Source organism: Eumetopias jubatus, unplaced genomic scaffold, assembly GCF_037043125.1.
Source record: "Eumetopias jubatus isolate StellerSeaLion01/CBP00866 unplaced genomic scaffold, mEumJub1_p1.0 scaffold_9, whole genome shotgun sequence".
NCBI lineage: Eukaryota > Metazoa > Chordata > Mammalia > Carnivora > Otariidae > Eumetopias > Eumetopias jubatus.
In genome coordinates, this window is record NW_028274815.1 from 11,945,694 (window position 1) to 11,972,670 (window position 26,977).

Here is a 26,977-nt window from a genome sequence, read left to right on the forward strand (position 1 = left end):
CACTGGGTGTTATGCACAAACAATGAATCATGGAACACTACTTCAAAAACTAATGATGTAATGTATGGTGATTAACAGAATAAAAAAAAATTTTTTTTAAAGTGCACCTGTCAGAGGATTTTCGTTGCATATCAAAATAAAGCATCCCATATCCATTTCTACCACAGAAGTAGTTCTGATCAAGTAAAGAACACGAATTTGTCCTCTCATTGTGTAACTGAATGATACATCCTTTACATCGAGGCAGTCATGAAACAAATCATATCTCCTACATATCTGTGGATGACAGTGTTTGCTGTGTTAAATTAGAAAGCAGTTTTAAATATAAAAGTAAATCAACAGCTGGTTTTCCTGTTCCCTAGCCTTTCTTAAAACAGATTCTCTACATTTGGGTACCTAAGACTCAGATGATGACAGATACCTTCAAAGGATAATGAGAACGGATGGTTATCTAGACATTTGTTAAACTGTCTGTACAAATGCATGTTTCCAAAGCATTTAATTTTGGGCATTCGGGCTCTAATCCCAAGTAGCCACCTGAAAAAGTTATAGCACGAATTCTGCATTTCCACAGCAGTTGATACGTACTATGAAATGACTGGTAATTAGCAAGTCCTGCTCACACGATGACCCAACAGATCCTTCAAAACCTGCCTGAAAGCCCCACATCATTCTTCCATGGACTAATAACCCCAGAGCATTTTATAGTTCTTTTTTTTTTCCTAAGATTTTATTTATTTGACAGAGAGAGACACAGAGAGAGAGGGAACACAAACACGGGGAGAGGGAAAGGAAGAGGGAGAAGCAGGCTCCCTGCCGAGCAGGGAGCCCAATGCAGGGCTTGATCCCAGGACCCTGGGATCATGCCTTGAGCCAAAGGCAGACACTTAAGACTGAGCCACCCAGGCGCCCCACATTTTATAGTTCTTGAAATAATTTCAGAATCCAGGAAGAGTTCATTCACCCTTACAACCGTTTTGGGTGGAGGACAGCACAGGTGTTATTACCTCCCTTTACAGATGAGGAAAACAGCCTTATCTGTCCTGGTAATGTGGCTAGCAAGTGGCAGAGGCGATACGTAATTATAATCAGATCAGGATGTTCTGAAACTAGAGGACTCAATAAGCTAGACAAGCTCTGAATTATTTAAATGGGTGGTCTAATTGGGAGTTTGGCAATATTTCCTTGCCTATTTATAAAGAAATATTTAAAACAAAAAATCTCAAACTCAAGACATCCACCTGTTTTACCCGACCTCCCACCTTCAACCCGTTCCAGGCTCAGGCGCCCCACGTCCATCACGCATGCTTCTACCTCGCGAACTCTGATCTGTTTTCTCTGCCTGGCACATTCTCTCTGCAGACATCTGTAGGGCTCATTCGCTTATTTCCTTCAAATTTCTCAAATGTCACCTCATCAGAGAATGTGCTGTGTAACAGCCCACCTCAGGTTGCATTCCCCTCCACCTTCTGTCTCTCTCACCTTGTTTTATTTTCCTTCTTAGCATGTACAAATATGTGATGTATTACATATGCTTTTGCTTATTGCCTTTCTCCTTCCATAACAATGGAAGCTCCTTGAAAACAGAGACATTCATTTGTTCACTGGTTTATCCCTGCTCCCTAAAATAATACCTGATAGACAGCAGATGCACAGTACTTACTGAGTGTTTGAACTGATGGACAAATGAATAAATGAAGATATTCCATCATTTATAAAATATTTTAGCATAGAATGGTGATATTAATTATCCATGGAGTGGCCATAAGTTTTTGGCTCTTTTGTTATTGGAGATAGACGTGAGGCTTATAAGGAAGATGCCACTAGAAGGAAATCACTAAAAGAGACCCCGGGGGGGCCTATTTATTGACATTATGTCTCAACCAATAATGCCTTGTGGGTAGCTGTGTAATTTCAGCACAGCCCTGCTCTGAGTCTCATTTCCTTCATCTGATAAATGGGCTCCAAGAATCCCCAGTCTCAGAAATTCTGAGGAGGTGCCTGATGGTCAGCAATGGGGAAAAATGGGTTGGTAAATGGCTGCTCTTTTCTGAGTTAAAATCCAAATTTTTACAATTTATTTGAAGAAAAGGTTTTGTGTTTTGAAAATATTTAAAAACAACTGAATGGTAGGTCTGTGATGTTGTGAGCAGCGTCAATACTCCACTTGCTATAATTAACTCCTGCATAATGAATAACAAGTAGTTTCTCCTTTACATGGAATATAGAGTCTACATGGGTTACTCAACGCCTACCATGAAGTGGAAGAGATTAGAAAAGAGTGATTCTTGTTTTCAGCAACCTTTGGATTTCTTTCTTTTCAAAAACTAACAGCTTGTCAATTTTCAGGACATGAAGTGTATCCTAAGGGAGAGAAAGATCTTTAAAAAAATTATCAATTAAAGCTTTATATGTTTTTATATTAGTGTGCCAATAGTTTCCATTTTTAAAATGTGTTTGGCAAGGAGTTTCCCTGTATAACACCTTCTTCGTGTGTACATAGACTTTTTAAAAGTATGTTTTTGTTGGGAAACATCTTCTTCTGAAAATTCATTAACCACTTCAATTATTAGTAACTTACTTTTCAAAGCACTGACCTCAGATTTAAAATAGAAATGTGAAAAATATAGCAATTTACACAATTACCCATTTTGGGTAGGCACACTTGTATGTTCCCCCTCACATCATAAAGGGTTTCAAGTGTTTAAGTTGTTCAGCTCTTAAGAAGGTAATTTTAAATTCTCTACCACTGTAGCTGCAAAAGCCTTACCTCACATGAGAGAAGAAAATGGGCCTGAAGATGGACTTGAATAGGTGTTTTTTTTAACACTTGAGAAAGAATACGCTTCGCTGGTAATCATTACATACTTTGATATACAGGTGCTAATCTAGGATTTGTGTCTACATATTAAAATATCTAAATTTATCTAAATTCACCAAGATAATATAAACTTATCCTGTTCTTCATATCCTATAAGGTTTTAAAAATAATTTCAGGTAACCAAAACTCAAAGTGAATTTCTGCATGAAGAAAAAACAAACATATGCAAAGGACTTCCAGCCTGAACAAAATGGTTCTGACCCTATTTTTCCCTACTCCTCCCTGCTAAGTACAACTATAAACTTTGGAAATAACGAAAGAGACAACCAACAAACTCCTAAAGGTAGGGGGAAGAAAAAAGCTAACTAGCTTGGGACCCCAGGCCTGGAGGCACAACACGTGCACGGTCTGGTATCCCCTCACCCAATGCAAGGAGGATACTTAGACTCAGTATTTTCTGACTCCTGACCAAAAAATACAAGACAGTCCAGATAAGGTCATCTCTCATCAAGCTCCAGAAGGAAGGGAGAAAGAAGGTAGAGTTTAAAGAGTGTTTTAAGAAATAACATTTTAAAGCTTCCCAAATTTGGTGGAAGATATTAATCTACAGATTCAAGAAGCTGAGCTAACCCCAAACAGGGTAAACACAAAGAAATCTATGCCCAGACACATCATAATTAAACTCTTGAAAACTAAAGACAAAGAAAAAAAAAATCTTGAAAGAGGCCAGAAAGAGAACAATACATTCCCTATAGAGAGAACAATGATTTTAGTAACAGGGCATTGCTTATCTGAAACCACAGAGGCCAGAAAAAAGTAGCACAATATTTTTCAAGTGTTAAAAGAACTGTCAACTATAAATTCTATATACAGTAAAACTATCCTTTAGGATAAAAAGGGGAAATGAAAACATTCTCAGGTAAGGAAAACTAAAAGAATCTGTCACAAACAGTCCTCGTCTTAAAGACTGGCTAAATAAACTTCTTCAAAGAGAAAGGACATGGGTTTTGGCCCAATATATTTTCATATCACAACTAGTAATGCTACTCATTCATGGCTACAAAAATCAATCTTGAGTTGAAGAAAATCACAATGTTATAAATCTGACAAATTATCTGCAAAAAAATTAAAGAGGGAAGTGTTGTTCTGAGTCAATAAAAGTGAAAGCAATAGGTCTCAGAGGCCTACAGAAGTTGCAGGAGAAACAGATCGATATTAATATCATGGCATTTAAATTCCCTAAAATTATCTGAAAACAATGTGCAGAATGAACCTGAATGCAGACCTAGGAAAGAATCAGATTTTCTCTTTTCCAGAAAGTAGCACAGTTCTTATTAAAATATGTACTGCCGGCATCTAAAAACGCTTCAAGGCAAGTGTGAGGAGTACGGAGAAATGAACTATGTGCCTCAACAACTACAAGACGAAATGACCATAGAACATAGTTTAGCATCGAGGAAAAACAAACTGTAGGTGGCTAGCAAATGCTTCAACATACCTCACTAAGGAGACTGTAAAATAATGATAAAGGGCAATTTGATTAAACATGCAGCTTTCAAAATAGTGCTGATAAAGTCAAAGTAACATGGAAAGACTTTATGCTTTGGAGACATTACTGGACCTTTCTGAGGCCTAACTGCCTCTTCTGTAAGATGAAGATAATGCATATTATATGATAGTTGTGATTATTAAATAAGATAATGTGATTAAGATAGCTAGTAAAGTGACTGGCAGATGGTAGGACATAATAAATGACAGGTATTATTTACGTTACAGCTACATATAAAAAACCAGAGCTGGATGTGTGCTGTGATTTCTTCTAATAAGAATTAGCTCTATACATTGGGGAGGGTATGTGCTATGGTGAGCGCTGTGAATTGTGTAAGACTGATTCAACAGACCTGTACCTCTGAAACAAATAATACACTGTATGTTAAAAAGAAAGAGAAAGAAGAAGAAGAAGAAAGGAAGAAGAAGAAAGAAGAAGAAGAAGAAGGAAGAAGGAAGAAGGAAGAAGGAAGGAAGAAGGAAGAAGGAAGAAAGAAGAAAGAAGAAAGAAGAAAGAAGAAAGAAGAAAGAAGAAGAAGAAGAAGAAGAAAAAGATAGCAGGAAGGGAAAAATGAAGGGGGGGAAATCGGAGAGGGAGACGAACCATGAGAGACTATGGACTCTGAGAAACAAACTGAGGGTTCTAGAGGGGAGGGGGTGGGGGGATGGGTTAGCCTGGTGATGGGTATTAAAGAGGGTACGTACTGCATGCAGCACTCGGTGTTCTACACAGAAAATGAATCGTGGAAAACTACATCAAAAACTAATGATGTAATATATGGTGATTAACATAATAAAATTAAAAAAAAATTAGCTCTATAGATTAGACAGGACAGAAAAAGAATACAAAGTAATGTGGCGGTGGGGCCCCTGGGTGGCTCAGCCATTAAGCGTCTGCCTTTGGCTCAGGTCATGATCCCGGGGTCCTGGGATTGAGCCCCGCATCGGGCTCCCTGCTCCGCGGGAAGCCTGCTTCTCCCTCTCCTACTCCCCCTACTTGTGTTCCCTCTCTCACTGTGTCTCTCTCTATATATATCTAAATAAAATCTTTAAAAAAATAAGTTAATTAAAAAAAAAGTAATGTGGCTGTTTTAGGATAATGGAGTCATGGGTTAATGTACATCTCTTGTTAAAGTCTTATTTGTACAATACAGGATTTGGAATGGCTCCATTGCATGCCTTCTAGAGATGAGTGAAAATAATCAGTCATTTCTCATGAGTTTTTCTTCTAAGTTTTGTTTGATTCTACCCTTTTCTCCAGTGGAAGAAAAAGTAATATATGTCTCTGTCTCCTTCCCAGTGAGCGGGGGTGGGGGGGTGGGGGGGTGAAAAGGTCCAATAGTCTACAGGCACCCTACAATTAGTGACGAGTCCACGCAGACACCTCTAACTAAACATCATAGGATTTTAAAGGGCAAAATTCAAATGTGACTCAAACATAAAGATATCTCTTTCCCTTTTGTCTCTGAAAGCGATGTTTCTGTCCTCACTGAATTCGGTGACTTTAGCCCTTGCTGTAAGTCAATGTTTTAAGTAGCTGCAGCCTCCTTATCAGACAGAGAGTTGCTGTCCTTGAAAAAGTGGACCGAGTCACCTCTCCTCCAATGGAAACAGCTTTAAGCGGAAATTTCTCTGTGGCCACGGAGCGTGAACACGGCTACCCTAAACTGAGCCTTCCTCCTGAAATCTGCATCTTCCCAGAGGCACCGACAACGTGGCTTATTTTACCTTCAGGTGTTCGTGAATATGAAATAGATATTAATGCACATAAACATACTTCATGAACAGGAAACAATTACCACCACGTAGAGGATTATCCTCTGTGGTAATACTATGGAGTTGATAAGCTGTTACACTGCCTCTATGATTTATGCGATTTTGGGGGTAAATCTGAAATTCTTTCCAAACAAAAAGTTAAAGGATAAAACAGAGAAGTCACCCCCAGCTACCTCACAGCCTCCCCACTCTCCAACATCCAAATGCTCAGACGCTGCCTGCCTCTTCTCCTGCTGCCTGCAAGTTGTCTCTAACCCTCAGAAGGAACGATGAGACAGCACTGCCATAGGAGAGGTGAGGAGCACGACTAGGGCGGCCGCTGAGGTTCTCACGCCTCTGGGGCGCGAGGCCCTGGATGTGATTCTTCCGCTACGAACAGAGCCCAGGTGGGTCCTGAGCTGGCCTGACCCCGGGAGGAGGGCCCTGGGTGGAGGAAGCAGCCCCATCCAGGGACATATACTAAAGCCAAGTGTGCGGCCTAGGAAGAGGTCACTGTGACCTAGGACATATATAAGGCTATGAAGAAAGTCTGCCCAGTGAAGGGGGTAAGCAGAGCCTATCTTACCACACAGCCCCCGCCCCCCGAAAAGTGTTGTTTAGATGTAAAACACAGCCCTGAACTTAGTGTCTTTCTCCACAAAACCAGTTTGTCCTCTGCTCTTTCCTAGTGCCATTTCGTCCTCAGGCAACCTAGGTAAACATCAGAGGGACCCCAAACATGTTTCTTATCCCCCCATGTCTAAGCAGTTCCCCAGGCCCCTGGTGGTAACCCCTTCAGCTTTCTTTACCCCCCTCTATCTTCACAGCTGGTACCAAGTTCAAGGCCAAATTCAGGCCACTTGACCACTGCCGCTGACCGGAACCCCTCCAGCCCACTGTTCACGCAGAGGTCAGAGGGCTTCTCCTAAACACGTATCTGATCACGTTGTTTCTTGGGCATCCCTTTTCCAGGGGGGCTTAGCACTGTCAAGGTGAAACCTGTGCGGGACCCTGGAAGTAGTCTGGCTGGCCTCTTTCCAATTTTATCTCTTGCCTTCACTCCGTACATCCAGCTGTGCTGAACTCAGTTTAAGACTCGCCTCCTCGGAGCAGGCTTTCCTCACTGCCTCCACACATGATGGCTACATGCAGACATCTACTGTAGCATCTACAGTCTTCAGGAAATTTGCTTCTTCGCTTCTGTATCTACAAGCTCCACTGGATCGGAGTCCCCAGACCAACAGGGCCCATTAATCTGGGCTGGAGTTAGAGATTTACATGCATTATCCCATTGTGAGAGGGTTTGTGATGTCTCCAAGGTCGAGGAGCCAACAAGTGGTAACACTGGGATCTGAATGCAGCTCTGTGTGAAGACCCCAAACGCTTTACTGCTAATTGCCTGGTCTCCTCGTATAGCACAGTGAATGGTGCATAATCTGCGCCTGAAGAATCTTCAATGAACAGTTCACATACAACAGTTAACTGGCATGGCATTTTTCAGAATGTTCTGATTGAGCAGCAGTGAACATACACAGTGCTCTCTACTGAGACAGTGAAAAATGCTAAGAGATGAGGCAACGCTTTCTGTTTTCTGAATCAAGCTCCTCATTCTTCATGCCCAGTCACATTCAATCCAGGCAAAGTCACAGCAGAAAGAGAAGGTGAGCAGAGCATGCTTTATGCAGTCCAATGCTACCCAAACGTTAGTGCTGGATATCTTTCCCTGGCAGATGGGAAGAAGTGTGGTATAGGGCCAAGAACACAGGCTTTGAGACCAGACAACACTGGGTTTGAACTCCAGGACTATCATTCATAAGCTGGGTGACCTTAACAGGTTATGTGACCTCTTAACCAGAGAATGGTAACAACTTAGCAAGGTTACACATGTGGTAATGCGCACTTCATACACAATCCACAGTCCCCTCTTCCCCCGATGATACCCCATGACAAGAGGGAATATCTTTAAAGGAAAAAAACCCTTATTCATTAAGAGGGGCCTTCCAAGGTTTCCAAATATTTGCAGACCCCAGTAACACACATGCTCTCTCAACTTTAATATATTTTAGGAGAAAAGGCACATTGAGATCTATTAGAACATTTCTGACCTCTTGCTTATGTCCGGACAAACATGCTTGTGACTCATTTGCTTCCATTTGAGAACCAACTGGCTGGTCAGAAATCACTGTCAGCAAAGTACAGCAAATTAGTACAGAACAGTATCAAGCTAAAAGCACCAGTCCACTCTGCAAGGAAACCTTTTCATTATTCCAAACAAATCATTTTTGCTTACATATAAGGAGGAAGCAGTGTGGTCTAATCCTTCCCCACTCGTGGCAAGAACAGCAAATTGAAACTCAGGGGTCCTGGCCTTGCCATCTGAAAGGTGACCTTAGATAAGTCTTTTAAAAATTTAATATTCATTTAGTCAACAACTATTTACTGAGAGTGTCCGTAAGATCCCTGTTCTGTTATTTATATTCAGATGGAAGAAGAAAGACATCATATAACAGACAGAAAGAAGGACAGGCAGGGAGAATTTAGCAGATAGTGATGGTTACAAGAAAATTAAAGAGGTTATGATATAGATTGTGACTAGGGACCTACTTTAGGATGCAGTCATTTTAGAAATGGTGACATTTAAGCTAAAATCAGAGGAAGTAACTTCTTCTTTCGGGACATCGTGTCCTTTTCTATAAAATGTGGCTATGGAACTGGCAGGCTTTCCAAAGTCTCCTCTGGTTCCAGGAAACGGTTTCCACACAGCTATCAAAGATATATTATATGTATGGGTAATTTACATGTGTGGGATATATGTGTGTAGGCACATATATTTTTAACATCAAATATTATCCTATGCTTGATTAAGCAGATCATTTATGGCAGTGAGTCTTAGCTTTGAAGACATTTAAGGTAACAGAAAATTCTTTGTAAGAAACTAAATCTAGCTTTGCATACTGAACCGATCCTACTGTTCATTTTCTGAGCTCTGATAAAGAAGTGTGTATTTTGTTAATGTTTCGGCAAATGAAGCCAAACTGGCCTCTGACCAGAAGAGTCAATATGTCCTTGCGTGTTTCAAAGTAGGCAAAATGCAGGAATTTGTAATAAGATCACAAGTTTTCTTAAACTGGGGTGTCTATGGCCCAGTCGGTTAAGAGTCCAACTCCTGATCTCAGCTCAGATCTTGATGCCAGGGCCACGAGTTCAAGCCTTCCTGCACTGGACTCCATGTTGGGCATGGAGCCTACTTAAAAATAATAGTTAAGTTTTCTTAAACTAATTTTTTCTGGTGATCACATAGAACCACAAATCCAGACAGATTGAAATTTAAAGAGTGCAACTCTAAGCCACATGTCCCTTTTTATACAAAAACAGAAAAAACTATAAGGTGAAGGGGTATGGAATTTTTTGAGGAAACATCGGTATTTCGGCCCATATTTTTCATGCACCAGTTAACTAGAAAATTACAAAACCTGAAAACTCAGATAAATTGTACCAAGGGAATGAACACCATACATTCATCCCTTCCCACTCCCAAAAACTTTCTCTCCCTCCCTTCTCCCCTGTCCTCCATGCCAGGGCACTTTTGTGGAATGGGAAGGAAGGCCTCTCAGGCAGTTGAAAAATGAGGGCCTCTGAATTTTTAATTCTGTTAACTAATCATTAGAAAACTAGAAATTGCTGTCTCTCTGAGAACCAGTGAGGTAGCAGGCTCCACAGACCCTGTTTAATTTTGCAGGAGCTGGCTGGCTTCCCAGCAACACATTGATTTGTGGGGCCACTACTCTGGGCACCTCGAGGATAATTAAATATTAAGTCCTTCTTTGATGTACGCAAAATCTGCCTAAGAGGATTACCAGCCACAGCATAAGTAGCAGTCCTACATTTTCTGGTAATTGAACATTGCAATATCATTATCTATTCTTGTCTTTGCTCAGTAAGAATCTGCCTCTACCCTCAATACTACCTTTGAGAATGAAGAAAGGGATAAGGAACAGAGAAAATGTGAGCCCGTGCAGCCAACATTCTGGGGTCTTCCAGGTGTCTGGGATAGAAAGATGAGGAAGAGTTTAGTGTGTGTGGAAGAAATGACAGTGAGCAAACCATGCTCTATCTCCTCCAGTTCAAGGTTCCACTTTGCACACCAAGTAGACCAGGCTCAGTTTCAGAATCCTCTCTAGGGCAATAAAGCAACAGAGGAGGTTGGGCGGCCAAGACCTATGCTTACAAAGGATTTGTCCACCAGGCCCTGATCTTTCTACTGCTCTAGTGAAAGGTAAAAACAATAATGGAGATGACCTCCAACATAAACTCTGGACACAGTTCTGTAACATTCTAAAAGTTGCTGCTGTTTCCACTGTGAAGTGGCAAGTTTTCTGCATTCATTTTCCATGTAGTGAACAGTTATCTATAGTTATAGGCAGAGTTTCCTGACCAAATTCACTTGCCCTCCAAAACAGATTTGAATCGCAATGCCAGGCTGACACAAAATACTTCATTTTAATGGAAGGAGGAGGAGAAACTCACTGACTTCATTTATTTGGGGAAAAAAACTATAGATGAACAGCATAATTAAGCCATGAGGGTAGTTTCTGTATTTCTGCTACCAAATACTTGAAGAAACTCAGCTCATTAGCTTCTAAGAACAGGGAAACTGCTCTTCTACAACGACAAAGGAAAAGGGGGAGAACATAAAAAGAGTAAGGGGGCACAAGGTGAATTTTACTTGAGTCAGAGATGCTGGGAGAGATGTTTTCTAAGGGCCTGAAAATGCAGTGACATGAGGTTCTACACACAGACAGTGAAGGAGAGAAGCCAGACCGTGCTCAGTGAAATAGTCCAGTCAGTTCAGAAAAGTACATGGAAAAGGAATCTTAGATCCTGTTTTTGGAAAAAGTGTCGCTATAAAGAAATTAAAATCTCAGAAATAACCAGAAATCACTGGAATCCTATAAATGTTGGAACTCGTTCTTTGGTTAATTGGAAAGTGAAGGAAAGCTTAAGAGAAGAAATAGTCGTTATACTCATGTTATTTCTGAAGCATTTTGCCCCAAATATCAAAGTGTCTATTCTACTGTTTCAACATGACAGAGAAGATGGATGTTTTCCCCTTTCCCTGGTCTCCGTATTGTTTTGTAATATTGTTGGTATAGAGACCGGACATAACATGAAGCGAGGCTCCAACCAGAGAAACCAGCCCCATGGTCCCACCCGGCTCCAGGCATCGAGGAAGAAGAAACTGAGCAAGGTTGAGAACTTGGAAACTGGAGGTTCTATCAGAAAAGCACCTAAGAGCAGGAGCATTAATTTGTTTCAGAATGAGTCACAATCCACGATCCCATGTGGCAAACATAACATAACCTAATTCTGAGCTTACCTCGGAGATGCTACATGAAACTTCCTGTCACTAAAACCAGCATAACTCTAACGTTGACTATGCCAGAGACCTGGAATTATACTTCATCATCTATTGCATTTGTGTTCATAGACTGCTCTTTAAAAAGACTGTTAGTGATCTCTTAATGTAATTCAAGGCAAAATGTTGAAACTAAATATGTCGGTAAGGTCAAGGGGCTTCAGAAAGAGTATTATTCAGATACCAGTGACTTTCATAATACAATCCATTTCAGCAATTTGGCAAGATTAGAGGATCTCTGATAAGTCCATCTTTTCTGCATCTCAAATTCTCTAACTCAGAAGAATAGATAATAGTATTTACCTCTTCCTCTCATATAGGGAAATAATACATAAGATAATAATTATCAAGATGTTCTGAGATGAGTCTCAAGATATTGCTAATATCTGATTCACTGTTAAAAAAAAGAAATTCATTGTTCTTTCAATGTAGTAATAAGGACATAAATATTAATTACAGAACAAAGCTTTAAAATTAGAAGGTAAATTGAGTTGCAGTCAGACTTCCAGGAAACTGTCTTGCAGAGTAGATTATGTGGGAAGTTTTATGTTATTGGCGTATAGTCTACCCTGCAGGCTAACACACTTGACTGAGATAACTGATCCTTACATCCTATGTCTTTTAGGATGCATCAATTTACAGTTTGAGCCAAACTTCAATGACCACCATATTTCTTTGATTTAGGAATCAGCATTCCCATTTACTCAATCAACAAGTATCCAAGCTCAGAGTATGTGCACAGCATACTTAAGGGAATTCAAAAGACAATAATACATCCTCCAGGGCTTCTGAGTTTCCACAGTAGTAGGGAGACAAGACTTTAATAGTAATGATGATGATAATAATAATAATAATACCTGATACACAATTAAAGCTCAAATGTGAGGAATTCAAAGTCTGAAATGGTCAGGGAAGGTTGCAGAGAGATGATGGAGTGAGTCTTGAAGGATGGGATGGAGAAACTGAGATCTTGTGTGTGTGCTACCCTACTGATCTAGGTACAGAAGAGAGATGAGGCACCTGCCTACTTGGGCAGAGTATGAAAAGAATGAATTAGCTAAACTGCACACTGCGTTTCCATTTCCATCCGCCTTTCTCCAGGGACAGGGAGAGCTGTGATAATTAACTGATACTGTGAAGAATCCTGACTATAGCCTACGAAGAGAAAAATGATCCATACATGTGAGGTGAAAAGAGACATCACCTCCAGTGCATATGCATTTTCAAACAGCTGGAAAAACCCGAACCAACTCTGCTGTATATATTTAACTTCTAAACGGCTGGATTGAGGACCATAGTGGAAAGTTGGCATCACCAAATTGATTATTCCCTGGAGCGTCATTGAAAGTAATCAAGAAATAAGCTGCAATGATTTTGAATAGGGACAATATTCAATAGCCAGATGGATGCTCCCTTACCTGTCTCTGGGGCCAAGTGGCTTTGAGAATGGCTTCCGTTCTAAAGAACACAAGGAGCTTGCCATCCTCCTCCGTCAGGTTAAAGGACTGTCCCCAAATCTGCAGCACCTGAATGCGGGGTCTCACGGGTCGGGTGTCATCAGCACAGAAGGGCCGCAGCCACTCTAGCAGGTCCTCGGCGGAAACCAGGTCTTCTCTGAAGGGCAAAATCAAGGGTTAGATAGAAACTCTGAAGTCGGGGTGCCTGGGTGGCTCGGTCATTAAGCATCTGCCTTCAGCTCAGGTCATGATCCCGGGTTCCTGGGATCAAGCCCTGCATCGGGCTCCCTGCTTAGCAGGAAGCCTGCTTCTCCCTCTCCCACTCCCCCTGCTTATGTTCCCTCTCTCGCTCTCTCTGTCAAATAAATAAAATCTTTAAAAAAAAAAAAAAAACTCTTAAGTCTTTAAAAAAAAAAAAATCCCAGTAATCAAATGTGGCGATTGACCCAAAGACTGGTTTGTTGGGTGACACTGTGTTGTGTTTTTTTTTTTTTTGGTCCACTGAGAAGAAAAATTTAGGTTTTAAATGGCATAAGGCAACCATATTAGGTATTTTAAAAACTATAAGATGAATGTGATTTTTAAGCAGTATCATATTGAGTTACATAAAGCAGATGAAAAATAATATATTCTTAGCTACTCTTATGTTTTAGGCAACGTTTAATAAGAAGTATGGTTTATTTCTGTTAATAATACACAGAGAGCCAGGCATCATTCTAAGTTTTATATAAACTATTTCTAGTTGACAGTAACTATGCAATGTAGACATTAAAAATTCCATTTTATTTTAATTTTTTTCCAGTTATAGAGTTAACATATAACATTGTGTAAGTTTAAGGTGCATAACTTAATGATTTGATGTACATATATATTGTGGAATGGTTACTAATAAATTTAGTTAATACCCATCACCTGACATAGTTACAACAATTTTTTCTTGAGATTAGAATTTTTAAGATCTACTCTCTTAGTTACCTTCAAATAGATATTGTTAACTATAGTCCTTAGGCTGCACATGTAACTTCCTTTTTATAGATGAGGAAACAGGCTTCAAGGAAGGAATATGACATGACCACAGATATCTGGAATAGGTAATACAACCCCCAAGTCCACGTTCTTTCTACCACTGTTCTCTGTGATAGAATTTCAGTATAGGGTTAAAGCATCAGGTTTCATACTACCCTAAAGATAAAATACGAATGCATGCTTATTAAAGAACTGTGACGTGTAAAAGGCTTCAGAGAAGGAAATATTTGTGCTACTTTCTATCCGGCACTAGAATCTCTTCCCTTGTAATCCCGAATGGGCCATCTCGGGAAAGCAACGGGTTTGATGATGATGTCAATGAATTACACTTGATTACTATTAAGAGGTCTCCACTAGATACCTCACTTGCACAGGGCCCTGGGGAGCAGTGCTAAAGCACTGAATCATATAGGTTTTGCTGTAACCACATCCTTATGAGGCTTCCAGCAATAAATCACCTAGACCAAGTCCCAAATTCCATGACCTAACAAGACCACAGGAAATTTTTAAAGATTCGACAATTACCACTGAGTGTTTCTGTTAGTATGCATTCTATAATATACTTGTCAATAGTTTCATGGGAATTCAAATCAAAAAGACAATTCATTATTTGTATTTCAGAATAAAAGAAATGAGTTGACGCCATGGATAACTGGCTCAAGCATTTTCTAAATCTACCAAGTCATCTGTTAGCTTTACTTATGTGTGTCCTTGATATGTATCAAAACTGGCAAACATGGGCTGCAAGAAAAGGAGACCACTACCAAGATTTCCTGGAAATCTATGCAGAAAGTAAGCAGACAGTGTCATGCAGAGGAAAAGCATTTTGCGGGAATGTGATATAAGTGTGAACCCTGGCCGCAGATAAAAATCACGAATGTCATCATCCCCATTTTATAGTTAAGGAGACAGGTCCTGAAAGTGTGTCTCTTGGAGTCTGTGAAACCAAGATAATATATATAAAGTACTTAGCCACAGCACATAGCACAGAGGAAGTACTTAATAAATAATAACCATCATCTGCATAATGATCACTATGATTATTATTGGTATTATCAAAGCACCAGTTTGTGCTTGATACAGGGATGAAAATCATAGGATTCCTGCCTTCAAAGAACTAGTAACACTATAGAAAGATTTTAAAAGTGACTATCATTCAAATGACTAATGTATGTAAATATGAATAATCATTTTGGAGGAAGAGCGAGTAGAATCAGGGAAGGCTTCAAGGAGGATGTGGCATTTGAGCAGGGTCATAAAAGCCAGATGGGATGTATGTACATGGAAAGGTGGGGAAAAAGAATCCAGACAAAGAGGAGAGCAAGAAAAAGAAACCCAAAGATCTGAAAGGACAGCACATGTCCAGAGGGTGATTAAAGCACAGACGTCCAGGTGGTACATGAGAGGAGGGGGCTGAGGTAGCTCGCAGAGGTCTCCTCACCTGGATGGCCAAGAGCACACACCTAAGGCTGCAAAGGCAGCTTCAGGCTTTGAAAGCACAGGCTCTGCAGCTGTCAGGCCCAGATTCGGCTCCCGAATTGACCTCTTCCTGACATTGTGACGTTGACCAAGAAGCCACCTAATGGTTCTGAGCCTCAGTTCCTCATTTGTAAAATGGAGATGGATACCTCCCCCTTACTCATGAAGCTTTTGAGAACGAAACAAATACATAAATAATAAATATAAAGCACATAATACATTAAGAGACATATAACTAAGTGCTTCAATTAGTGGCAACCATTATTATTGAGGACATTTGGTCTTAACTCTGTATGGAATGAGAACAATCAGGGGACTTCTGAGCACTGAAAAATCATAATCACGTGAAGTGATCAGAGAAGTGTACAGGCTAGGGCATGGGGCAGACTCAGGCCCTTTTTGCTGAAGCCTGCCGGGGTCCAATTAGGTATAATTCACGAGAAAAGGAGTTTAAAGCACATTTTTGGCCTGGAGTCCAAAGCAATTTCACATAATTTGAAGCTGATTTTTGACCCTGTCACCCACGTGCCAAGTGGGGAGCAGGCAGGATGAGCCAGAAGGGGAAGGAGCTGGAGTCATGAAGAGCCGCCGGAAGTATAACAATTACTCAAGATTTGAATATGGTGAACAAGAATGAGAACAGCAACCCATGGAAGTGACTAGGAGCTATGAATTCTATCACTTAATCGTTAACTCTTTCATGTATTCTAATACCATCTCCAATCTGCAGATGACGAAACAGCCACAGAGAAGTTTAGTGTCCAAGGTCACAAAGTAAGGAGTGGAGTCAGTATTTGAACTTGGACGATCTTAATGCCTTATCAATTACTACACAGTGCTACCAAACCAAACGGGGCATGTTCCAGAACACGGTGGCAGCAGATTACAATCATTCAGATACTGATGTGATATAGAAAGATCATTATTGTGTTTTCCAAGTCATGACATTGAGTTAGATTCCATTTACATTAGAAGTTATTGTGCCGTTGACAACACTTGACATTTTGGGGAAATCTGCTCTAACTTCGGGTAGATAGTTCGAACACATAATAAAATTAGGAAAACTCATTTCTAGGACAGAAGTGTTGTGTTCTGGAAGCACCATGTTCTAGGTAAGCCTCACTGTATAGCCACGTGAATACTGGTGTTCAGTAAGACGACACGGAAGTGAAAGGCAACTCTGTGGGAAAGCTACCCAAGGACATTACCTAGATACCGTCTCCTAAGGATTTCAGTTGCAAAATGGTTAATATTTTCATTTCAATCTGAGTTTTTAGTCACTCTCGTGACTCATCAAATACCCATGCACACACATATACAGAGACAGAAAAAGAGCAGGAATTTGATAAAATGGCAACAAACTGGCAAATCAAGGGGAAGAGTATACAGGTATTCTTTTTTCTATGCTTGCAACTTTTCTGTGGGTTTGAAATTTTTGAAGTAAATAAGTGAGTGAAAAATAACCAATTATGACTTTTATAATGTGAAAAAAACAGAACTGGAAGAAGGAAAATGATTCCATTTATATAGTATTTTATGAAGGCAAGGAGAGGATTTAATGAGCTTAGGAATAAAAAGAACATTATTTTGAAACATTTTTACTTTATTATACAAGTTATATAAATGTTTTTAAAAAGTTATAAAACAGATAAGAGAAAAAATCACTCATAGTTTCACTGCAAATAGCCATTTTCCCCCTTTTTCTCTATAGTGAGGATTTTCTGGGGAGGAGGTTATTATACTACACAGAGTAACTTACTACACACTATTTTTAAAAAATTAACTACTAAAGGAAACACACATCCACACAATCGGTTTTGGCCCAAAAGATAAGGAGTCCTCTGAAAAAGCTCTATTAACAGAGAAGAAGAGCAGCACAACAACAACAAAAATATGTTCACTGAATGACTAATTTGAGAAAAGTGATGTTCTTACGTAATGTAGCACAAGAGGATCTCCACAAAAGGAATGGAAGAGAGTGTCAGTCAAACAAAAGCAATTATTCAAAGTAAAAAGACAGATTGTGAGAAGATTAACAAGCTCATCCTTGGTAAAAGAATTTTCAGGTTCTGCACGGCATATTCATACAAAGATAACTCCAACTTGAATTTAAATGGTTAAGGTTCATTAAAAGAGACAGCAAATACAAAAAGCACTTTATATAATCATGACACACTATACAAATAAAATTATTGTTCTTATTTGGGAATGGGGGAAGGAAAGACTGCATTCCAACAAGAAAAACACAGGCCACTGTGATTTCTTATAAACATAAATGTCCTAGAATTTGAATGCCTGAAGGGAACAGAAGGTCACTCAGTCATATCTTCTATATGGAAGTTACAAGCTGGCAGCTGAATTTTTGTGTGGGCTTGCATGGTACACGCCAATGTTTCAAAATTTAAAATTCTTACAGGAAATCAAGATTTTTCTAGCTCCTCTATTTCCACCCCCAGTTCTACTGAGATATAACTGACATACGGCTCTGTATAAGTGGACAGTGGAGAGCATAATGATTTGACTTACATGTATGATGAAAGAATTCCACAGCAAGTTTAGTTAACATCCAGCAGTTCATTTAGATTAAAAAAGAAATCTTTTTCCTTGTGATGAGCTCTCTTCGCATCTACTCTCTTAACAACCCAGCTCCCCTTGAAAAGCTGGATGAAAAGGACATGCTCGCAGTTGTTTCCCGTATTGTCTACAATGTGAGCCCTAGTTCCCCTCAGCCCTCACCCCCTCCTACTTCTCCGTAAGCCCAGCCCACCTCGTTCATTCCCGCTACCCGCCTGGCCTCCGTGGGAAATGCATGTGCAAACTCTGATGTGTAAAAGGCTAGGCAAGATGAAGAAGGGAGTGAGGAAGGGAAGCAAGTAAACCTAAGTGAGAGACCCCAATATTCTTGTTCTACGTAGATCCCGCAACTCAGGTCATCGATCCACACGCCACACAGACTTTCCTCACGACATACGGAGCTGGGTGGAGGAGACCTTCCCCAGTGTAATATCTTCTATTCATTAGCTTCCATGAAATAACTGGGGCACTTGGCCAGGAATAAGAGAACTGCAAATAAATCAACTCATGATATGATAATGGCCTTGCCGTAGTGTAAAAAGCATGACTTTTGCAAATAACACAATCAAATTCCATCAAAAGAAAAATTCCTACAAAGGAAATAATTCTGATGTACACACAATCCCAATCTCAAGTCTTAATTTTTTGGCAAATACGAATAACCACCTCTTTGTGGCTGTTCTCAAACATATGCCAATCCAGAATCTCTTCCTGAGCTTTGTTTATCAATAAAAGCCTGGGCACATCTCACTAAAATGAGGCAAAAATGACAGCTATTAAGTCATAAATATGGCCTGAGGTGGCCTCGAGAAATACTGCAGGACAGTGGACCCGCCCTCCTGACTGGTGACCCCGGCTGTTAGCACGGCTCAGGGCGACAGACCACAAATGCTCGCGCACTGTGGGTACTCGGACAACAGCTGATGATTTATTTTGCCCCACAGAGCATGAAGACTGAAGAAGAAATCAGATTCGATTTGCTTTGGTGGGCTTTCTTTTTTTTTTTCTTCCTTTTATTTTCCAAGCTCTAAAAATACTGTGAAATCCCTAGGTAATACCAAAGAGCTCAACGAAGTCTGAATGATCTGACACTGTTCAATATCCATGAAGCCCTCAGACAGCTGAAGCCAGACTGTGATTAAGTAGCAATTTACACAAACAAAAACTTCTAAAATACGCAATAGTTTTGAAGGAAATCTCTCTTTTTGAATAGTGCACAGAGGAATTCCGCATTAATTATCTATTTTCTGAGTGGATTTATTTCTGTACATCCTTTTGAGAACCGCTCATGTACTGATTCACACTGGTAGGTCATTCCTGTTAAGAAGCTCTCTAAAGGTACAGGAAGGTGGGGGGCTGTAGAAAAGGAAAAGAGGCCACGGCAGAGGGAAGGAGATGAAAAAGGCAGGAAAACAGAGGGAAGTGACGCCCAAAGACCGCTGCTTCAAGTGTCATCCGTGGACTAAGTAGCACTTGGGAGCTGGTTATAAATGCAGAATTTCAGGCCCTACCCAGACCTACTCGGGTAAAATCTCTATTTTAAGAAGACCCCCAAGTAATCCCTGTGCACAGTGGCATTTGAGAAGTCCTGTCCGTTGCAGGCTCTTTAATGTCGGAAGCAGATGAGATCTGGTGAGAGAAAATTCAGGGCATGTCCTTACCTGGGTGAGCCCGGGCACACTACCAAACCTGTCTGAGCATCATTTTCTAATCTGAAATGGAGGCAACACCACCACCATAAGGGGGTTGTCGTGAGGATTAAGTGGGCTGCTGAACAGCCACTTCCAAGGTCTCAGCACTGAGTCACTGATGTTCATTACTTTTTTGTTTTTAAATGCTTGATGATCCTTTCTTAGTTCTAGGTTTAACAAATATATTATTTTAGAAAATTAGCTAGGGAATTTTTTAAACCCATTTTTCTTAAGCAATCTAATCAACTAATTCTTAACCCAAACAGGAAATTTAGATTATATTCTTAAAATATGTTACAGACATACATAAATCATGGGAGAAAACACACTTATAAAATTCAATTCATGTACCCGAGCCTCTCAATAATTTATTACCTTAATCTCATCTTTAATCGTTGATGCTACAAAAGATTTTTGACACTATTTCAAATCCTTACAATACTTAGCCCTGATGTCTGGGGGCAAGAATGTGGTTAAGCTGGAAAGGAAGCCTGTCTGTCCAGACACGCCACTGGTGGCCTGTCTGGGTGGCACTTAGCACAGGCAGACGAGGAGGGACAGGGGGCTTTGTGAATGAAGCAGAAGCTGCAGTTCAAAGGCAAATCAGACTTGTACCAATATACAAAGTCAAAGGAGGACATGCTGATGATGGCATAAATTGCCTAAAAATTAGGAACAAAACCACACACTTGGTGGTAGCCATGAATACACACACCCAAATTCTGACTTTTCCGTGCAGTCTACCTGCCAGTAACACTCTTGGGTTGGTGGGGGCCTGACCTCAGAGCACATGAATGTGTGTGCATGAAGAGAGGGGATTTACTCTGCAAACAGATGCCATGGAGGGCAGTGCATGTTGACGCACTTCGGGGCGAGGACTGAGGGAGGCTGGGTATGGCCCTAAGGGTGAGGGTGACACACAGGCCTGGCGTGGCCTCCTGGAGGTGAGGCGGCCATATCAGGCCATGTAGTGAGTGACCGAGAGGGTTACTTTCAAAGGGTCTGAATCCCCATGTCACTCCAAAGACCCCCCTGGGAGTGGCTCCCGCATGTGATCTGCCAGGCACAGTTTGGGGAAAAGAAATCGAAGCCAAGGATTTAGGTTTTAACTGTGTGGATTCAAAAAGTAGTTGCCAGAAATAAAAGTTATGACTTTGTCTTTCTTCCTTTTTTTTTTAAGCCAAAAAAAAAAAAAAGGTTCACTTAAGTTTTTCTGTTAAGAAGACTTTGTTATGCTGTGTCTCTGGAATAAAAAGTAAGATCTTGCTCTGTTTCTCCATTCCCCAATGTCTTCTTCTTTGGAAATCAAAGCTTAAAAAAAAAAAAAAGTAAGTCTGTACGCAAGAAACCCAAGTTGGATTCACCTGTGTTTCTGGCTGGAAATTCACTCAGAAGAATACTGCCTTCTAATCTTTTTGAGATGTCTCCCCTGGAAGGGACTTACTGCCTGCTCAGATCGTGTCATCCTGTGAGGCCGGGTGTGGGTTGGCATCAGCTGAAAGCAGCGTGCTCTGACAGCAGCTCACCGGGGAGGGGCAGGCAGGGGGCCGGTGGACGGGCTCTGACCCGAATGGCAGACACTGGACACACCTCTGGAAGGCGGCTGAGGGTTCCCCGCGCAGCACCTGCCTGGCTCCGCTACCTGCTCCATCTGCAGTGGCGCAGGGGGCCTCCTCGGCCTGGGGTACCATTCCCCACCTCCTCCTCCTCACAGACTCCCTTTTCATGGACCAGGACCAATGTCGTCCCTTGCGTACCCCGCCCTGACTTCCCCAGACGGAATAAACCGCTCAGTCCACCTTGCTTTCTGCACAGCACTTACCCCCCGGTAGTATGGCAGCTAGAGCTATGGGAAGGCTTGTCTCGCCTGCAAGACTCTGAGCTTCTCAGGTGCGAGGCTATTTCTTCCCCATATCTAACTCCTCCTGACTCAGCACAGGGCGTGACACACAGTGAATGGGGGAGATCATTTCATTTCGCTTTTGAATAAGGCATAAAATAGCTTCATTATACTTCGAGACGCCAAAGCAAAGGGGCTTAGAAAAACGGTGCAAAGCGGAAGGCTGAGTAAGTAGAGGGCCCTGACTGCAATGCTTTCCCAGATTCACCTATATGGCTTATCCTATTTTCCTCCACTCAAGCCTCGGGCACAAAGCAAAACATGGAAATGTGCTATGCAGGCATCTGAGTTCTAAATTAGGACTCAGAGCCTGCTGGGATCCTGGTTCCATTTCCCCCGCCTGTGACTCAGGGCAAGGCCTTCTCGAAAATGGCAACAACACAGGCAACCATCAGAAATAATCATAAGGAAATATACAAAGACAAATGAGAAGAGTTACAGTAGCAAGTAAATAAAAGAAGAATATGAAATGTTTACACATTTTGATTGAAGCTATATAAAAATATATGTGTACCTGCACAATAACTAGAAGGTAATATGCAAATGAAAATAATTATATTACTGAATGAACTATGAGGAGATTTCACAAATATTTCTTCATTATTATTATTTATTTCCCATTAAAAAAGAGAAAACAGGGGCACCTGGCTGGCTCAATTAGTAGAGCAGGTGACTCTTGATCTTGGGCTCATGAGTTCAAATCCTACATTGGGTGTAGAGATTATTTAAAAAAATAAAATAAGAAAATTGGGGCGAGGCCTTATAGGGATAACATGGCTATAAGATATATGAAAGATGTCTATAAACTCTGGCAAACACATAACCACAGTTATTCCCTTTCCTCCCACTGCATACAAAAACCAACAGTTGTTGCTGTTCTTCCTATCACTACCAGTGCACGTGGATGAAAAATTCTTTCTAAAAATGGCATTAGACCACAATAGCCAAACTATGGAAAGAACCCAGATGTCTACTGACAGTTTGAATGGATGAAGAAGATGTGGTATATATATACAATGGAATATTATGCAGCCATCAAAAGGAATGAAATCTTGCCATTTGCAATGACGTGGAAGGAACCAAGGGTATTATGATAAGCGAAATAAGTCATAAGAGAAAGACAATTATCATATGATCTCACTGATGTACAGAATTTGAGAAACAAGGCAGAGGATCATAGGGGAAGAGAGGGAAAAATGAAACAAGACAAAACCAGAGAAGGAGACAAACCATAAGAGACTCTTCATCTCAGGAAACAAACTGAGGGCTGCTGGAGGGGACGGGGGTGGGAGGGATGGGGTGGCTGGGTGATGGACAACGGGGAGGGTATGTGCTATGGTGAGCACTGTGAATTGTGTAAGACTGATGAATCACAGACCTGTACCCCTGAAACAAATAATACACTATATGTTCATTGAATTTAAATTTTTAAAAAATGGCATTAGAGACACACACCTTTCTGTATACTTATATACTCTGTATAAGGCCTGTATACTCATAGCCCTCAGGCACGGCAGACCTAACATATATAAAGCTTTCAAAAAAAAAAAAAAAACAACAACAATACATATACTCTAGAAAGTTCCCTTACTTAATCAGTCCAGCTAACCTCCTGGAGATGTGAATCCCTTCCCCCTCCCGGCCTCACGTGGAACGAGAAGAGAGGAGACCATGATCTCCCAGGCAAACAAGGCTCTGGGGAGCAGGAGGGTGTCCTGCTAGAGCTGATGGGGTAAGAGGGTAGCTGGAGAAACCATGACTGCAGACACAGAGCCTCCTTAGTTACGCGGAAAGTCCTCAGCTCTTCCTTCAAAACCACCTAGAAAAGTTGGTTGGTCTGGGCAGTTACATGAACAGTGATATTAAAAGTAATCCTGCGATTCTGAGGAGTGCCATGAGGTGAGATGCACGCACGGTGCGAGGCTTACCCCTTGTCCACGCTGGCATGGGCAGCTGCAACAACACCTTCCAGGACCTGGAGGGGGTCCCTCGACCCACCGAGGTCAGCACTGTCCCCACTGTGAAGGGAGAGAGACAGAACCGATTCAGAAGAGGGCTCGACCTCAGAAAGCAGTGTGGCATTCACACTCAGATGCACCCAGCTGGATTCTGGCAGAGGATGCTGCCAGCTCATAGCCATGCAGGGTCTATGCAGTCTGCGAGTGCTAAAGATAGGGAAATGAAACATTTTCTGCCCTTAAGGAGCTCATAGTCTAATATATGCTTCTTTTCCTATCAAGAAAATAAAATCTACTTGCATTCTGTCATTTAAAAAACATTCAATAGACACTAAATATAAGAGCTATTTTAAGCATTAAATATATCATCATCTAAGTTCTCCAGATGGACTTAAAAAAACCAAAGTAATATTTATGTGGTACTTACCAGGTACAAGTGCTTTACATACATTCTACCATTTAGTTCCCAGCAGTCTACGAGCTAGGTACTATTATTATGCCCATTTTATAACTGTGTATGTCTAAGACTCCACTGAATTTTGAAAAAGCAATAGAAGAAAAGTTTTAGGTGAGCTTTCTGAATAATTTAAGTGATAGGATTTAAATCAACTGCTGGATTCAGTTCTTTATGTGCCTTTGTTATTTTATATCTACTGAATTGTACTAACTTTCTAAAAGGTAAATGTTATGGATGCTGTCAATAGCAATTTCTTTTCCTTTGAAAAGGAGGTAGCTGAACTCCTGAAGTTCCCTCTCCTCCCACTGCAGGATGATTTAGTTCACATTTATTGAATGTCTTCTGTGTGTTAAGCGTAACATTTATTAGAGAAGAACCGTCTTTACAAATGGAACTGGGCACAGGGAAAGAGAGAGAAGTATAATTTATGTCAGTATTCTATAACTGTAAAAATATCACATCATATTTTATTTTAATTATTCATGACAATGTGTAATTTTTAGGAAATAAACTAAATTTGTCAAAGCACGAAGCTTTCAAAATGTTTTTGTGAGGCTCATCTAAATCTCAATTTCAGAAAAAATAAGAAGAGAGCTATGGATCAAAAGGTGCAAAATACGACCAACAAGTGTCTGTCAGCATCTGAGGGAGGAGAGCAGGTGGCTCTTACAGCCACCACCAAAACATAATAAGCTAATAACAGAACAAAGCTTTATTAATTTGACATTTGTTATTTCCTTAAAAAATGTTATATTTTATTTCTCTCTCTCTCTCTCTCTCAAATTACCAGATACCGCAGATCATTAAGGTGAAAACTGTATGAGGCTAGGGTAATTAAACTGATAAAGGCTCATTTGATTTCAGTTCAGCTGTGGAAAACTGACATGCATTGAATCAAAAAGTTCCTCAAGAGCAATGCAGAATTACAAAGAAGGCTTAAAAAGAGAATACATTAAATACGACCAAATCTTTCAGCCTAATTGCATTATTCACAGAAAGCACTTCATGCCTCATTCTTTTCTGAGCTTAACTTTCCCCCTCTTGCCTAACCCTCCTGAATGCACCCACGAAGACACGGGCACATTGACAGAGAGCTTGAACTTCTCAGTTGTTGGTTTCATGCCATTAACTGCAGGTAAATAAAACTCTAAGACACTTAACAGATGTCTAAACCTTCAGTATATGATTAACTTTGCCTTGTGTACTTCAACAGGAGCTTCTGGACCCATTTTGCAGCCTCTACAAAGAAGGGGAAGTAGAAAAGCCAAGAGCTGCACATCCACCTGGGTCCCAAGGCAACCTGACACTCGGCTACCTCCCACACAGGCCATTTTGGCCTTACCCTATTTCAAGAATTATTTGGGGCCCGGGGGAGAAGAGGGCCTAGCTGAAAGTTAGTTTGAGGACATGTTACACAAAACACCAGTGGGGAAGCATGTTCATGGTTTCTCCATTCTCAAGATCTCTGAAGACACAAGACTCTGAGAAATCTCATGATCATGTCTCGCTTTTATAAAGTTCTTCATTGTTCATAAAATGTTTCTACATACGTGGTATTTTTTCTTCATTCCTGTGAAATGAGCACGACTACTGGCAAACTATCACCTCAGGTTCCCAACGACTCTTCTCTAGCCTACCTCAATGCAGAAATGATCTTCCTTACTGCATCCTGCACCACATCCTTGGGCGAGATGTCAAGAGGGCCCACAGCCACCTGCAGCAGCTGCTGAATCATTCTTAGAGGAAAACCATCTAGACACATGGCCACAGCTTGGTCATGAAGTTTCCCTTTCTCTGATCGGGACAGATCGTAGAGGTCACCATACTTCCGCAGTGTTTCCTGCAAAGACATGGCATGCAACATCTGAGTATCAAACAGGAACTCAGTGTGTCCACATGTATGCAGTGAAGCATGTTTGGAAGATTCTCAAACCGCACACCGAAGAACAGGCAGTGGTTAGTAAGAGCGTGGGCTCCAGGGACACCAGGCCTGGGGACAGATCCTTGCTGTACCACGTAGTAGTGCGTGGGCCTTCAGCGGCTGCAAAATGAGGAGGAGGACAGAGATTCTTGCGCACAGCGCACGTCACAAACATTGAATGAGGGAAGACAAAAGGCCTGTAGCACAACGTCAGGCCCAAAGTAAAGCTCATGAAGTGTAAGTTTATTATTGTGACTGGGCTACAACCACGTGACAGCTCAGATCTACAAGCATCAGCTGCACAAACCCACGCAGGACAAGTGTGTCACCTGATTTAATGCTAATTCTAATAATCCTGCAAGGAGTTTTCATTAGCTCCATTTTGCCAAAAAGTAAATTGAAAACCAAAAATGTAAAGTAACACGCCCAAAGTCACATGACTAGCAATTCGGGAAATGAGGATCAGAATCCAAAAGACTACATTTCCCTGCCCCCATGCCACACAGCCTGTGCCTCTGATAATGTCTGTAAAAACCAATGTGACAACAAATAATGTATGAAACAGGCCATAAGCTACTGTTTGTCATCATACCAAACACGGTCACTTAGGGTTAAGAGTGCTTTCCAGGTTCTGTATAGTTTCTCAAGTAATCTTGAATATGCTCTCTTGTCTTTCAGAACCACCATGTAAAATCCAAACATTAGCTGGATAGTTGATGATATTAAAGAACTGCTGTTAATTTTTTTTATTGTGATCATGTTCTAGTGGTGTGTTTACATGTATCCTTTAGAAACAGATGTGCAAGTATTTACGGATAAAGTAAACCAATGACCGGGATTTTCTTTAAAATAATCCACAGGAGCAGGGTGAGGGTAGGTGGGAGTATGCATGAAGTAAGAGAGGTCATATTCCGATCACTAGTGAATGATTGCCCTGGGAGTTTAGCACACGACATTTCATTTTACTCCTCTCC

At 40.9% G+C, this 26,977-nt stretch overlaps 1 protein-coding gene across 1 annotated transcript in view; it reads right to left on the reverse strand.

The window, feature by feature from the left end:
* Window positions 1-26,977, reverse strand: part of NBAS (NBAS subunit of NRZ tethering complex) — a 351,301-nt gene that overhangs the window by 28,421 nt on the left and 295,903 nt on the right. Inside the window, exons 46-48 of the mRNA XM_028099384.2 lie at window positions 25,720-25,922; window positions 23,596-23,685; window positions 12,959-13,154 (exon numbers count right to left, since the gene is read on the reverse strand). Of these exons, the coding sequence (XP_027955185.2) occupies window positions 12,959-13,154; window positions 23,596-23,685; window positions 25,720-25,922 (489 nt within the window). The remainder of the gene's footprint in view (window positions 1-12,958; window positions 13,155-23,595; window positions 23,686-25,719; window positions 25,923-26,977) is intronic.